This window comes from Emys orbicularis, chromosome 16 (assembly GCF_028017835.1).
Source record: "Emys orbicularis isolate rEmyOrb1 chromosome 16, rEmyOrb1.hap1, whole genome shotgun sequence".
NCBI lineage: Eukaryota > Metazoa > Chordata > Testudines > Emydidae > Emys > Emys orbicularis.
This window is the reverse complement of record NC_088698.1, coordinates 26,940,942-26,957,031: the sequence shown is the minus strand read 5'-3', so window position 1 is coordinate 26,957,031 and position 16,090 is coordinate 26,940,942. Positions and strand designations below refer to the sequence as shown.

At 42.8% G+C, this 16,090-nt stretch overlaps 1 protein-coding gene across 1 annotated transcript in view; it reads right to left on the bottom strand.

The window, feature by feature from the left end:
- Positions 1-2,417: 2,417 nt before the first annotated feature.
- SETD1B (SET domain containing 1B, histone lysine methyltransferase) overlaps positions 2,418-16,090 on the bottom strand; it is a 65,314-nt gene continuing 51,641 nt past the window's right edge. The window contains exons 13-18 of the mRNA XM_065417632.1: positions 13,705-15,267; positions 8,342-8,508; positions 6,640-6,771; positions 5,385-5,504; positions 3,429-3,566; positions 2,418-2,659 (exon numbers count right to left, since the gene is read on the bottom strand). Of these exons, the coding sequence (XP_065273704.1) occupies positions 2,486-2,659; positions 3,429-3,566; positions 5,385-5,504; positions 6,640-6,771; positions 8,342-8,508; positions 13,705-15,267 (2,294 nt within the window). The 3' untranslated portion in view covers positions 2,418-2,485. The remainder of the gene's footprint in view (positions 2,660-3,428; positions 3,567-5,384; positions 5,505-6,639; positions 6,772-8,341; positions 8,509-13,704; positions 15,268-16,090) is intronic.

Below are 16,090 nucleotides of genomic sequence, written 5' to 3'. Positions count from 1 at the left end.
TATAGGCTGCTTCTCCATAATAAAGACAAAGGCAATTGCATGTGGCCACCCTATCATCCCTCACAATCCACTGGGGTCATCAGTGTCAGAGGAAACGTATTGTATATGCAAACTGGACAATGTATTTGTAAGAAACCAACGTTGATACAGTAGTTTGAAGGGATGGAAAGGAAGAAGGCAGAGAAATTAATATGGGTTTGATATTCAGAACTTTAGTTCTGAAACACAAAGCTTTAGTGCATTCCCCAAAGCCTTAGACATGCCAACTGGAGATACAGTATGAAAGGAAGAATCATATTAAAACAAATAAAGGAGCAGTTGGCTTAATTCCAAAATGCTCCCAACGAATCTGTAGTTATAACCAGCTCTCAAAGACAGAAACCACTTGTGCTTCTAATAAATTTATGTCTTTGGGTCACAGATACCCACTGTTGAGGAGATTTTCAGAAAGCATTTACTGGGGGGGAAAAAATCACCAAAACAAAAACAAAATAAATAAAAAGGAGAGACTATTGCATGTCCAATCTCAGGGACAATGTAACTATCCTCAGCTAGAAATGCAGATAATATTAAGGCAGCTTGTATCAGTCATATGTTCCAGCTCCTCTAGGCCTTTTGCTTGAAAAAGAAATGAAATATAGAAGTCTACCCCATATTACATGCTACATACTGTAATACAGTCCTGGCAAATATATATGCAGTATAAATAACTCCTAAAAAACTCATTTCCAAGATTCCAACTTCTGATCATTGAAGCATGATCAGGCAGTAATCGTCACTAGACAGAAGAGAGTATGAACTCAGTTGTCCAAGTTACTCTAAAGGGAAAAGATTTTTACTTACTGTGATAACAGTACCATTTTCCCCTCTACAAATTGTTTTTTTTTTTTAAATGGCTTAGTACAACTAAGTTCCACTTGTAAGCAGGAGGAATTGAATACGTTTTGAAAGACTGATCTGCTTACCTTCAAGTGGCCAAATAATATTTCAGATCAAAATAAATACTTGCATTGGATTCTGGCTCATTTGAAATGGAACCCCTAGTATAATACCGAGGATTTCATTACAACCTACGCTTACAGTGATAAAATGTTTTCTAAAAGGAAAATAATGTTTTTATTTGAAAGTTAAACTTTTTTAAAAACCAATTTTCATATTGTACGCAGTTTGGGACAGACTCTGATACCCTCATGCACTTTGAGCAGTGCCTTACTCCATAATTAGTCCTATTGAAATGAATGGGACTAATTTCAGGTACTGCTCAGTGTGAGTGAGAGTGGCAGAATATAGCCCTTTAGTAGTAGAACAAGAATCTCACCCATACAAGTGCAGAGCAAACAGTCTGAATGAAAAGTCATGGAAGGGAGGGAAAAGAGGCTGCGTGTCAGGAGGCGAAGTTGGAAATAAACAACAAAAGAAACCCAGCGGTTGGTTTCTTACAGGGAAAGAAATCTCAGTGCCATCTTCTATGAACTGTTCTAGTAGTGTATGCTTAAAAGACAGTAAGAGTTCTACAGCATAAACAATGACTGTACTGATCATTTAATTTCAGCCTCAGTATTTTGAATGAAAGAGGAATAGATCCACCAGAAATGTAGATACAGAAAAGCCACCTTTTGTTAGGAAGGACGAAGTAACTGATTAAACTTATTAATTATGCAGATTGTGGTATTAAATATTTTTTCTGTATGGTAATAGAGCTATTGATCCCCCCAAAATACCAGCATGGCATGTGAAAATTAGAGGTGAGCCTAAGGCATTAAGTTCAGGTCCATTACAGAGCTGAATGTTCCCCAGCTTTCCAGGATGTTTGGGTCAGAGGAATTGATCAGGCCCATCTCTAAGGAAAAGGCAGGACAGTTCATTTATAGTCTCACTGTAGACACACCCAAGCATACACACACACACACACACACACTCTCACACTCTTGCACCCAAGCCTCTGGCTTGCTCTGTAACATCAACCATACATTTATTTACAGCTTACTCTGAAAAGTCTGTGCAATTTCAGCCAATCAAGCTCCCAACAAACCTTTATGGCATTTTCAGTCTCTGCTTCACATTTAAACGTTGAATGTCTTTTTCAAACAACAAACTGATGAGAAAAAGGTAGCAGCATTTATGGAAAGACAAAGGTTTACAACAAAAACAACAACAACAACAACAAAGGTACCATTATCGTACTATGAGCAATAATATAGAGACTGAACAGAGAGAAGCTAGTGTTTGGATATACTATGCCACAAAGTGGTAATCACCTTTTGTGTGTGTTGGATCTGACGAGGAAGAGCACCTGAAACGTGAACAGTCCTAGTTATGCATGTGCGCTTTTTGCTTTCACTTGTGATCCTGACAGAAGTGCGAAACTTGCTTGGTTTTCTTCTCTTCTTTTTTTTTTTTTTTTTTTTTTGGCAAAGTGCAACCACACCTGGTTACTGCAGTTCTGACATGGCCGAAGGTGCAAGTGTGACGAGAAGCCTTGGGATTAGTTCAGGGTCCCCCTGCAGTTCTCAGAGCCGCACAGACATGGGATCTTTACATCCTCGATCGGAAACTTGTAGTCGTAAGTAATTTCCTCATTCACGTTGATGTGCTGCTTGGAGTAGATGACAATCTTCTTCTGAGACTCCACGGTGATGACTTTAGCATAACAATTTGGCTGCAGGGGTGACCAATTGGGAAAGGGGTTAATTTTCTGAAAGTTTTAGATTTGCAGGCTTCTTTAGCAGTTATTTAAATCAGCTGAGTTGTTGCAGTTATTTTTACAGAGGGGCACAGGTACTTTTCCTGGGGCTGGGGTGTGGGGCTTTCACTTTCTCCTGCCATACTCAATTCCTCATGGGAATGGGAAGATTTATTGGGGGAATTAAGACAGAAAACAAAGTTCAGTCTTCACTATACTTCTTCCAAGGTACAAATCATGACAGTTTGTACAGTCAGCATGAACGGCTCCTACAGGCTTTGGAATCTCAGGTGGGAGGCAGTAATGACTCAGACACCCAAATTATTATTACTTATTGAGTGCACACAGTCTGCCCAGTACTGTACAGAACACAGGCGAAGGCAGAGTCCCTGCCTGGAGGAGACAGACAACCCTGGTCCTACATGAACACCATTTGGGGGCTGTTCCCATAGCAGTGTTTGGGCTATGTTTTGTTTTAAACACCGTGCAATAGTGTCTCTCCATGACCCTTAGATACAGTCGGGTTTCTGGGGCCAAATTCAGAGCTGACTCTAAATTGTTGTAACTTACATCTTCCAGTCCCCTCATACCAGTTCATTATACTAGTCTTGACCCACATCAGCTTATCAATATGTTGATTACAGCTCCTATTAAACATCACCACCTCTGAGTATAACTGAATGTCTGGCTGGTTTATCTGTAAGTAAAGGCCAACTCTCGGAAGCATAAGCAAAGTTATACTTACATTGCAGCTATGATTAATAAACCTGGCAAAGTTTCCACATTTTGTTGCATCAATGATGGTGTCATGGTCGACCCTGAACATGTAACTGCTCCCAATGCCTTCATCCTCGTATCGTTTCTCTCGCATGTCTGCAATGACCTACCGGGCAAACCAATTGTCGAGTCAGTGTGTGCCGTAGAGATGGGCAGTAAAGTACAAGGGATTTATATGCAGTCAATTTAAAAGGCACAAACCAAAACTGCCATTCAGGATTTAAAAAGATATTTACGACCCCAAATTATTCAAGAAAAGACAGGCTTAGAATTCAAAGGACAAGCATTTAGGATGGGATTTTCAAAGATTAGGCACTGAATTTCAAATGGGATTCAGCATCTAATTCCCTTGGACTTTGGAAAAGCCTGCTTTACATTTTAAACCCATACACCGCTGAAACCTACACAGGGGACAACACTCAGCAGGGCCCCTAGCTCTGCACTGAAAAAGATTGTGAGACTCCGAAAATGCTATGACCAGCTCACGTAGGAGGAATGTGTATCAAGAACCCTTGTCCCAGTCACTTGCATTCCTTTCATCACATCCCGCTCAATTTCTGCCTTGACAATCCTTCTAAAGTAAAATCGGACTCTGCATGTGAATGTTGGAGAACTTTAAAATTATACTCTTAAACCAGAAATTTGGTCAGGGCAAAATTTCCAGAAAGAGCCCCTGCACAATACAGGCGAGAACAGCTCCTGTGAAAAATGCACAGCTCTGAAATCTGCCAAGGGTAGGGCTTGAACTCACAGTGCATAGGTGCAGCTGAGGCTCAATGAGTACAGTGTGTAACCTTGAGCTGCCTGCACACCCTATGGCTTCAACAGAGCCCAAGTCTTGCCGCACGTGCAAGTTCACTGGTTCAGACACATCAGGTTAGCTTGTGCTGACCTGGAGTTCCAAACTTTACTCTCAGTAATTTATTCAGTATTGCTTCCCCAGTGCACAAGCTGAGATCAAGCCCATGGGATCGTATCATTTTGGGGAAGATCAGAGCATTAGTTTGAGTCCCAGATGTGGGCAACAAAATGTCAGAAGAATCATGTGATTTTTTTTTTTGTAAACAGCTGATGTTTTATGGGGTGGGGGGAGCTGTATCTCAGGAACCCAACTGCTCAAATGACCCCAAATTTGGATTTTAGAGCCCTTATAATAATCATCTTTCAAAAAGTAGGTGACTCTCAGACTTATCTATAGCACAGCTTCTTCATGTCTGTGTCTCATTTGCCTTAGAGATTGTATGTTCATCCAGAGCAGTGAATGGGTAGCTAAAGGACTGTGTAAATTTATGGCACTCTTAAAAAAAAAAAAAAAAGGACAAAAAAAAAAAAAAAGGACAAAAATTCTGAGAATATGTCTGGATTTAATCCTGTTTCAAGAAATTCTGCTCCAGCCTACATTTATCGGGTATTCTAAACAACCGTTTTTTTTAAAAGCACGCCAAGGCTTCGCCACTCAGCATTAAAGGGACCGTCCAGTCCATCATGTGAACAAAAGTATTTTAAACTTGTCTTGTCAAAAATCATAAATTGGAGTCTTTTATCTTACCCTCATTTCCACACAGATGTGACATAACATCATCAATAGGATTCTGCACAATGACTTCATCTTGCATATGTTACTCTCTGAAATGGTTTCCAGAGAACAGGAAGGAGGAAACAGAGCAAGAGAACCGACCCATGCACAAAACCCCCCAGAAGAAACACTCAAGATTTATGCATTGTGTGGTATTGAAGGCCTCAAGGAATCTTTAGTGTTTGTGAATTTACTCATCTTCTCCAGAAGATGAATAAAACCAGGTAGGTATGAAGAGCGATGCTACTGAGGACATGTGGCCTTCCACACTTCAAGAAGTAGAAGTCTTCCACTCTGACTGAGTCATGGCAAAGGCCCTGTGGTCACCCATGGGGAAATACAGCTTACCTGTCTGATGTTCTGACCCACATATTCAATCACCATCTCGTCAGCTGCAATGGGCTCCATAGCAAAAAGGCCCCAGTCATGAATGTGACTCTTGCAGAATTTTAGCTTTTTCTTCCGGAACTGTGTACAAAACAACCCCAAACCATCATGAGCAAAAAATGAAACAGCAATCCACACAGTACACAGCACATACGAAAGAGCCTTTGCAGTGTGTTCCATGCCACAAGTGGGACATTTCAGCATGTGGCACCTGACTCTATAGTTAAATCAGACTATTAATTACCTCCACGTTAGCTGTGAAAAGGAGTGTAGTCTAGTGGTTAGAGAAGGGAAGACGTCGTCTTGATTCTTGGGTTCTACTCCCAGTCCTGCCCCGATTCACTGAGTGTTCTTGTGCAAGTTGGTAGAACAGGCCCTTTTGGGCTATATCTCCTTTGCACTAGTGTCTAATGGGTTGTAGTAAGCACACACTTTTGGTCTGGGGCTCAGCTCCATTTGTTCATTGATTGTCTGGTTCCTGTTTTATTGTCTCTGTCTATCATGTGTTAAACCCCACAGGGTATATACACTGACCTCTGCCCCATGGGTTTCCCTTTGATTTGCTCCTTTCCATTCCATTTAGGTATTTGAACATTAGATCAAAGAGATCTAGCGATTGTATTGTTTGGAATTTGAAGTGTATTTAGTGCTCCCGAAAGTCAATACCCCAGGCCAAAGTACCTCAAACTACCTGCTGTTCTGAAGAGACAGTGCTACTAAGGGGTGAGAAGACAGTTCAGTGTGGAAATCCCTCCCAAACCTTCACTGAGACAACGAACAAGGGTGCCCAAATGTGGAGGAGGTTTTTGTGATGTGAATACCTGTCCACTAGGAACTGGACAGAGATCACCATCTAATTTCACACAGGCTACACAGCCATCAGATGGTAACTACTTCTGGTTACTACTGACCTGAACTAGATTGGACCCCACAATTTACAGAGGAGTCTCTTTGTCCCATTATCAACCCCCTTGTTCATGCAGTTGAAGCCACTGGACATATTGTACTAAGTAGCTCTTGTTCCCAGACATACTGCTACGGAGTAATACACAGTTTAATGTGATAAGCAAATATATGGCATCATAGCTAGATTTATAAACCACATGTTTTGCCATGGATCTGTGGCTTTTAGCTGGCCTTGCCTTAGCTTATTCCTAACCAGCACCTGACCTGTGCTCTCCAATTCACAGAATAAAAATCCGGTTGCGTGACGTACCTTCAGTTGGTTAAATTTGAGTAGGTCGCTGTCACAGCTACCAGTGAAGGATGAGAGAAGCCTGCGTTGCTCTGACCTCCTCTCAGAGCCAGCCCGGGTGGAAGCATGAGGTTGGGCAGGGATGCTCATTCCCTGCAAACGAGGAAGAACAGTTTAGGAGTTGCAATTTAAAAAGATCTGGGGCAACCCATTTGTACATCTCCTAGAGACAAGTGAGAGATGAAAGCTGAGCCAGTGAGGAGTTTGATGCACATCCTCACACAGGCAGTACATATCACAGCACAGACTCAGAGTAGAAACTATTGGATTAGTTAACACAGTCTGCCCTGGCTAGTGAAAAACTCCTCCCTACAGTATATTTGCAGCATGGTCTACTAGGTAAGGCAGGTTAAGAGCATCTGGACTCCTGGGTTCTACTTCCAACTCTGCCACAGAACACAGAAATTATAAGACTTGATCAACTGGTCAGTTGCCAGTGGTCTATGTAGCCCAGTATCTGGTCTCTGACAGTGGCCACTACCAGATGCTTTGGAGGAAGGTGCAAAACCTTCATAGTGGACACATACTGACTAACTTGCTCTTAGAGGTAAGTTTCTTCCTAATCCTAGTCAGTCAGTGGTTGGCTGTTCCCTTGCAGCACGAGGTCTTATATCCCTTCTAACGAGATTTTTTTTTATCCTATCTAATATAATTGTGGAGTTTCTCATTATCCATAGAAAGTCTAATCCTGTCTTGAATACACTACACTAAAGTCTTGGCCTTACTTGACACCTTCTGGAAATTACTTCAGTAGGTTAGTTACGCTTTGTGTAAAACAATATTTCATTTGATCAGTTTTAGATTCAATAACTTTCAATTTCATGAAATGCCCCCTTGTTCTTTCATCATGAGAAAAGGTAAATAGGAGCACTTGATTTGCCTTCTCTATGTCACTGATTAATTTGATTACCTCTATCAGCTCCCCTCTCTAACTAAACAGTCGCAGTTTCTGAGGTAATGGGTCTATTACAGGAGAGGGTGGGAAAGGTTCTGTGACCTGCGATGTGCAGAAGGTCAAATTAGATAATCATGATGGTCCCTTTCTGACCTTAGAGTCTATGAGTCTTCAGTCTCTCTTCATGTACAAATCTTTCCATTCCTCTAATCACTCTATCACACCTCCTTGCTCTGCAACATGATACCTTGGTATACGCAGCCCCAATAAAGTATTTTAGATCTATATTGAAAAACAGGTTCCTCAATCCCCAAAGGACTTCCAGAATGACAAACTATACATGTATATAAGTATCGCTTCACTTCTGCCACCGTGGAAATGCCCCTGCAATGGGGTGCAATGCAGCAGCCATTGAGAAAACACCAGTGACAACGCAGAACAGTTTAGGAGAGGAGGTGAAGGACACCATATACAGCTCTACCAACAAGGACATTTAAGTAGGCAGAATGCATTTCCCCATATTGGAATTTGGCCAGGACACAGGGGGAAGACACCCCCACTCTTACAGAAAATAGCCTGGGACCTTTGATGACCTTGAATCAATAAGATCTCTGTTTTATTTCTCATCTGAAAGGCAATACTTCCAACAGGGAAAGCCATACTGGGGCACTGGCTTAATTCCATCTCAGAGAGGAGAGTTACTAACACCACATTTCAAGACAAATCCAGTTAACACAAGGAAACAGTCAGCAATGAGAGTCTCCTTACTTGTGTATCAGCTGGCGGCTCCTCTGCAAATGCACGACTATTGTTGAGGTATTTAAGTTTGTCCTTCTTATCTATTTTGTAATAGCCTTCACTTCGTGCACAACCTGTAACATGTTCCCGCATGCCATCATCCCGCTTCTTCTTCTTCGGGGTAGAAAAGCTAGTAGGTGGAACTAAGTTAAGGAGAAACCCAGCTACACGTGGAAATCAGACAACAAAACACTCTGCTTGGTATTTGGTTCTTACAGCCATGTGGACAATTTCAATGCTATTTAAAAAAAAAGAAGAAAGAAAGAAGGAAATTAAGACCATTTGCCAGAACAAGCTGCTAGAGAAGTGGAAATCTAACGGTCAGGCAACTGGAAAGGTTTGCACATTTTTTTGCAGGTTTTAGGATTCGGCAAATGAAAGTGGTTTCCATCTAATGGTTCCGTGGTGACCATGTCAAGTGAGTTTGGGCATCTCAGTCTACTTCCCTGTAGACAAAGGACCCCATCACTATTGGCACTAGTTGACAGTCTCCACAAAGAGGCCAGTTGACTGTACGGGCAACAAAGACCAAACTAATTGCTCACCCCGAGAGTTGGGTCCCTCAAGGTAAAGGATGGGGCAGAGTGGTAGTGGGACAAGTTAGCACTGCTGTTCCCCATGCTGTACATGATCAATAGCTACTGAAAGAACTTCAGCCTCCAGGGCCAACAATTTGGTACCTTCCATGAGCTCAGAAAATTAAATAGTTTTTAGGGCAACCCCACATCCCTACATGAGAAACGGACATTTCTTTATTTGTCACTATAATGCTCTGGGACAGCAAAATACATTAAAACACAGAATAATGAAGAAATCGAATGAAATGGAAGAGGGGAATGGGCCCATCTGTCAAGCAAAGGCTGTTTGGGAGATGACTTCTGCAAAGTACATGACCATGGACAGAGAGACAGCAGTCACCTGAGTACCTGGCTAAGCAGTTTTTAATGACATTTCCCACCCACTTGTAGTGTTTCTAGAACTTCCTCACAACATCTCAGACTGGGGTCAAGACACCACGAACGTATCACGGCAGCAAAAAATCATCACTTGATATAGTGCTAGAGAGGGCAAGGAGACGCTCCCTCTCTCAAATCCGGCTCCTGATTAGCCGTAGTAGCACAGCTCCCCAAACTTTCACAGGAGCAGAATCAGGTCCAGGCAGATATTCCAAACCCCATTCTGAACTCCTAATTGGCCAAGCAAAACTTAGGACTCGTTTGGTTATAATATTAAATGTTCACCCACACCCTTCCTCTCCCTAATATGGACCTATATAGAAAACAGCACTGTGCAGTGGTTGGAGCTGCGGACGGGAACAAAAGATTATATTCTCTGCTCTGCCACCAATCCCAGCTGACTTTGAGTTACAAAACTCACTTCTCTGTGCTTCAGTTTCCACAACTGTACAATTGCAATGATAATGATTTGTCCCCCCATACAAGGGTATGGCAAGGATTCATGGGTGTTTGTTAAGTGCTTTGAGGTTCTAGGTCAAGGCAATACAGGAGGACAGAGTATTATTATATCACATCATATTGCAAGACTATTAAAACAGTTATGATACCAATTTTCATTTTCACCAGATGGCCCTAAAACAAGCTCTTCAGTTCAGTAAACCTTGCCTACAAGGATTTATTGTCACTATAATAAAATAGGGAAAGAACAAGTTAAAAATTACTTCAACAAGTTAGATGTCTTCAAGTCACCAGGGCCTGATGAAATGCATCCTAGAATGCTCAAGGAGCTGACTGAGAAGATATCTAAACCATTAACATTATCTTTGAAAAGTCATGGAAGATGGGAGAGATTCCAGAAGACTGGAAAAAGGCAAATGTAGTGCCAATCTATAAGAAGGGAAATAAGGACAACTCGGGGAATTACAGACCAGTCAGCTTAATTTCTGTACCCGGAAAGATAATGGAGCAAATAATTAAGTAATAAATTTGCGAACATCTAGAAAATAATAAGATAAGTAACAGTCAGCATGGATTTGTCAAGAACAAATCATGTCAAACCAACCTGATAGCTTTCTTTGACAGGGTAACAAGCCTTGTGGATGGCAGGGAAGCGGTAGGCATGGTATATCTTGAGTTTAGTAAAGCTTTTGATACTGTCTCTCTCTCATGACCTTCTCATAAACAAACTAGGGAAACGCAACCTAGATGGAGCTACTATAAGGTGGGTGCATAACTGGTTGGAAAACCGTTCCCAGAGAGTAGTTATCAGTGGTTCACAGTCATCCTGGAGGGCATAACGAGTGGGGTCCAGCAGGGATCAGTTCTGGGATCGGTTATGTTCAATATCTTCATCAATGATTTAGATAATGATATAGAGGGTACATTTATAAAGTTTGCGGATGATACCAAGCTGGGAGAGGTTGCAAGTGCTTTGGAGGATAGGATTATAATTCAAAATGATCTGCACAAACTGGAGAAATGGGCTGAAGTAAATAGGATGAAATTCAATAAGAACAAATGCAAAGTACTCCACTTAGGAAGGAACAATCAGTTGCACACATACAAAACGGGAAATGACTGCCTAGGAAGGAGTACTGTGGAAAGGAATCTGGGAGTCATAGTGGGCCACAAGCTAAATGAGAGTCAACAGTGTAACACTGTTGCAAAAAAAAAAAAAAAAAAAAAAAAAAAAAAAAAAAGTGAACATCATTCTGGGATGTAGTAGCAGGATTGTTGTAAGCAAGACACGAGAAGTAATTCTTCCGCTCTACTCTGCGCTGATTAGGCCTCAACTGGAGTATTGTGTCCAGTTCTGGATGCCACATTTCAGGAAAGATGTGGACAAATTGGAGAAAGTCCAGAGAAGAGCAACAAAAATGATGAAAGGTCTAGAAAACATGACCTAGATTGAAGAATGAAAAAATTGGGCTTGTTTAGTCTGGAAAAGAGAAGACTGAGAGGGGACATGATAACATTGCAACAAGGGAGGTTTAGGTTGGACATTAGGAAAAACTTCCGAACTGTCAGGGTGGTTAAGCACTGGAATAAATTGCCTAGGGAGGTTGTGGAATCTCCATCATTGGAGATTTTTAAGAAGAGGTTAGACAAACACCTGTCAGGGATGGTCTAGATAATACTTAGTCCTGTCATGAGTGCGGAGGACTGGACTAGATGACCTATCGAGGTCCCTTCCAGTCCTATGATTCTATGATTAGTAAGCATTTGAAATAGCCATTGCAAACAGGTTACTGTACACATGACTATTTTATGTCTAAAAAGCTTCATATATGAATGATTTCCCCCCCGTAAATTGTAATAGAAACAGTATTTTTATTTTTAACAAAAAATATCTTCTGCATTTGCAAACTGGGTTAGTGTAAAAAAAAAAAGAGTGAAAAATGAAACTGACTGGTCCTAAAGTGTAGCTAACTAGCATAGTTTAATTGTCTAAACTGAGAATGCAAAAACAAACAAAAGATTAAATTAACAAATTTTCATTTACTATCTACAGCTTGGAGTACTAACATAGGTAAGTTTTTTTTTTTTTTTTCAAAACAATTTAACTTGTCAGTATCCTATCAAGACATGACATAGCCTTCATAAACCTTGAAAATGACTTTTCTTGTAATAAAATCTCCATCAGCATCCTCCCGACGGGTACACATTTATAATGTACTTCAAAAGCAGCATTAACATACAACTGTATTTAGATTGTAGCAGTTCTACACATGACTATGTGCACTTCTGGAAGAAGGAATCTGTGTAGAAGTAGAATTCTGTTGTCTGATTGGAAGCATATGTCCATAAACATTGCATGAATTAGCAAAAACAAATGGACTTGGAAGTGCCCTTCAATTCTGTATTTGATGCCTTGTTATAAGAAATCCAAGCCCTGTAGAGTTACTTTTATAAAGTCACCTTATAATGAAGTAGGATTGGATGCACTGATGGGAAGTTACTATCAAGTTTTAATCCAGCCCTCGAGCTCCCGCCGGGGAGTGGGTTTAGGGCTTGCCCTGCTCCGGCGCTCCAGCCGGGGAATGGGGTTGGGGGCTTGCCCTGCTCCGCACAGCTCCCAGAAGCAGCGGCATGTCCCCCCTCTAGCTCCTACGTGTAGAAGCAGCCAAGGGGCTCCGTGCGCTGCCCCCGCCCCAAGTGCCACCCCCGCAGCTCCCATTGGCCAGGAACTGTGACCAATGGGAGCTGCAGGGGTGGCGCCTGCGGACAGAGCAGCGCGCAGAGCCGCGCCTGGCTGTGCCTCCACGTATGAGGCGGAGGGGGGGACATGCCGCTGTTTCTGGGAGCTGCTTGAGGTTAGTGCTGCCTGGAGCCTGCACCCCTGACCCCGTCCTGCACCTCAACCCCCTGCCCCAACCCTGATCCCCCTCCCACCTCCGAACCCCTCGATCCCAGCCCGGAGCACCCTCCTGCACCCCAACCCCTCATCTCCAGCCCCACCCCAGAGCCCTCACCTCCCCCACCCCACCCGAACCCCCTGGCCCAGCCCAGAGCCCCCTCCCGCACCCTGAACTCCTCATTTCTGGCCCCACCTCAGAGCCCTCACCCCCTCCTGCACCCCAACCCCCAATTTCGTGAGCATTCATGGCCCGCCATACAATTTTCATACCCAGATGTGGCCCTTGGGCCAAAAAGTTTGCCCATCCCTGTGTTAGAATAACGTTTGTTAATGGAAGGAATTTATCTCAAATATCGCCATTATGCGAATTACCAAATACATCATACACACACACACTCACAAAAGCTTCCTTTCCAGGACCATCATTCCTACCCTCAGCTGTCCAGTTCTCCTCTTCTTATCCCCTTCCCTAGCAAGTAAAGTACTATTAATGTAGATGCCAATTACTTAAATCTTATAACATTTATTTTTTGCAAATGAGTTTTCAAATGAAGAAGACAAATGGTATTCAATAAAGTGGATTTTGTAAAGACTTCATATCAAAAACGAAAAGGGGTGGGGGGTGCAGTTAATTTTGTCTCCTTTTTGGATATTTTCAATTTTAAGGCTATTACGCAAGCCATACAAAGGCAGAAGATTAAAAGTTTCAGCCAACACGCCGCCCTTAAGTCATGTCCTTTGGAATGGAGAAAAATAACGAAGAATGAAAAATTCAATGTCAGCCTGAACCTTGAATTTCCTACCTTTTGTTACTCTGCGTCACATGAACATTTTTAAATGAAGAGGAAACCATGTTTTACATGGAATCAGAAGAGATGGGATATTTTACCCCACTGACTGTATCCATACGTATTCCTATGAGGAGAAAATTATGATTAAAACAATAACCAATACACTGCCTCTTCCAAGGCAAACATTATGCTTTAGGTTCAATCCAGAACCTCAGTGTGAAAGGATATAAGGATGGTATACCCAAAGGGTATCGTTGAGCCAGTCCATACCATTATCTTGCTGTAACAAGCGATCATACGTGATACACATGAACTTGATATCTTCCTCATCTATTCCTCCATTCCAGATATCATACAAAATGGTCATCTCCTCGAACTCGGAGCGGGGCCTAAAGTGGGGCCGATGTGGAGAATATTCAGGGGAAGGAATCACTGGGATGTCCTCAGGTGTCTTTTTCTGCCTCCGCCACTGTCTTTTAGGTTTCACGTGAATCTCCTCTTCTTTGAAGTCCTCATTCCACTGATTCTCTAGTTCCTTAAACGGAAGTTTCTCTGCTATGGCCTCCGGGGTTACCTTCTCATGAAAGCTGTCATTCCTGAAGTCTAGGGTGACCGCTTCAGGATCTTTCAGTCCATAAAAAGCATCAGGATGCCCGCCCAACAACTCTTTGCTCACAGCACTTTCAGTCAAGGCAACTGGGACAGGAGGAGGTTCTGAAGTTTTGCTGGGATAGGCCTCCAACGAGAGGACCGAAGGAGGTGATCGTTTCGGCCGGCCTGGTTTCCTTTTGGTGGGCAGAGAGGAAGGAGTAGGAGGAAGAGGGAGAGGAAGAGAGACAGTAGGCGCTTCTGGGGAGAGCAAAACGGATTTCACGGCTACCTTGTTCTCCTCTATGGATGACTTTCCATCCACTGGCACACATGGCAGGGCTGCTACAGATACTGGCTCATCAGGTTGCAAATCTATGTCTGTGTGGAAATCAGTTTCTGGAGGGCTAGCAAAGGGAATTGGGGAGGGAACACTGTTCATGCTGACCGTTCGGGAAGCACTAAGAGGTTCTTTAAAACATTTCTCCTCTGGCTCATCTTCTGATGGTTTCTTGCCAGACAGAAGGCAAGGAAGAGTTGCACCAGGCTCTGGGAAAGTAGGCGTGAAATTAAAATCCCTCCCAGGAGTCCGAGGAATGCCACTATTAATCCCAGGAGACTGGGATGGATATGAAAAAGGGCTGCCTGGGACTTGAGGGGAACTTAAAGTCAAGCTGCTTCCCGTAAGAGGAGCATCACTTCCAGGGGTGGCTGGAATAGTGTCCGTACTCTGTGACTTTGCAAAGCCATGTGAAGACTTGGCCATAATATCCCGCCCTGGAGTCCTAGGAAGCTCCTCTTCCAGAGCTGTTTTGGTCACAGTTAACTGTTCAGGGAAATTTTCTGGAGGGAGTAAAGGTTCCTCTTTACTAGGCGTTGTTGGAAGGGGAAGCGTAGAGGGTGGCACCTTATGCGCTGGAAGTATGGGAGTATCAGAATCCGAATGGACCACTATGTCCCGTCCAGGAGTCCAAGGCAGTCTCTCCTCCTCCTCCTCTGCTGTGGATAGTAGTTTTCCTGTAACTCGGGCTTCTAAGTCACTATCATCAGACTTACTGAAGAAGCGGCTCTTACTGGGTAGAGGTTCTTCAAATACCCCCACTGGTGCCGGGAGACAGAGATTCTCTTCTTCATCTTGAGATTCAGGCTTTGGACCCTCTAATACCTTAGGCTCCAGCTCAATATCCAGTTCAGACTCTGCCACTGGAGAGAAAAACAGAATGAGCTCCATTCAGTTCCTAATCATTTCCCAGTGTGTGCATGTTAAAGATGCTGCAATTACAAAACCAGCTCATATCCACTGGGAGGCTTTAAAAACTGCCACTTCCCATTTTGGAAGGGTAGAGAGGAGAGTAATTAGGACCCTGAAGTGACCACAGTTATCCCTAATGGACCACCAGAAAACATACTATTAATTTGGGGACTAGCTATTCTAGAGGCTAGAACCAAGGTTTCCAGCTTACAAAATGCTTTGCTTACAAAAAACTTGGCTGGCTTCTTACTGCCATAAAAAACATGAGTCAATTATTGGGGAAAGGCTGTTAGTAAGTAGGCTGTAAAAACCTTGAGCTGTCCTTAAGTTTTGTTTTTTTCCAGGAGGTAGTAAATTAACTGGAGGGCCAGCAAGACTGGCAACGGAGCAAAGGGGAAGCGTAATGCTCTTGAACATAACATGGAAGAAATGGGAGACCCCTGTAATTAAATGTGGATACACTCAGTTGGTATCACTGAGGCAATGTATATGCTGCTCTAGCTGTAACACTCTCATTTGTTCGTATTTTATTTACCTCCGTAGGGCCTAGGGCCAAAAGGAACCAACACTCAATCTATGAGGCAGCTTGAAATAACATTTTCAAGAGGAAAAAGGAAGGAGTGTGGAAATGTCTGGCCAGTCGGAGCGTTCTCCCAGGTCTATGCTAAGGAGCAAATGTGAAACCGGGATTACTGATCTTTGCAGGGAGGTCTGACTCATTTCACTCTTGAGCAATTGCATTGGGATGTCTTGATAGGAAGCACCAATGCTAAG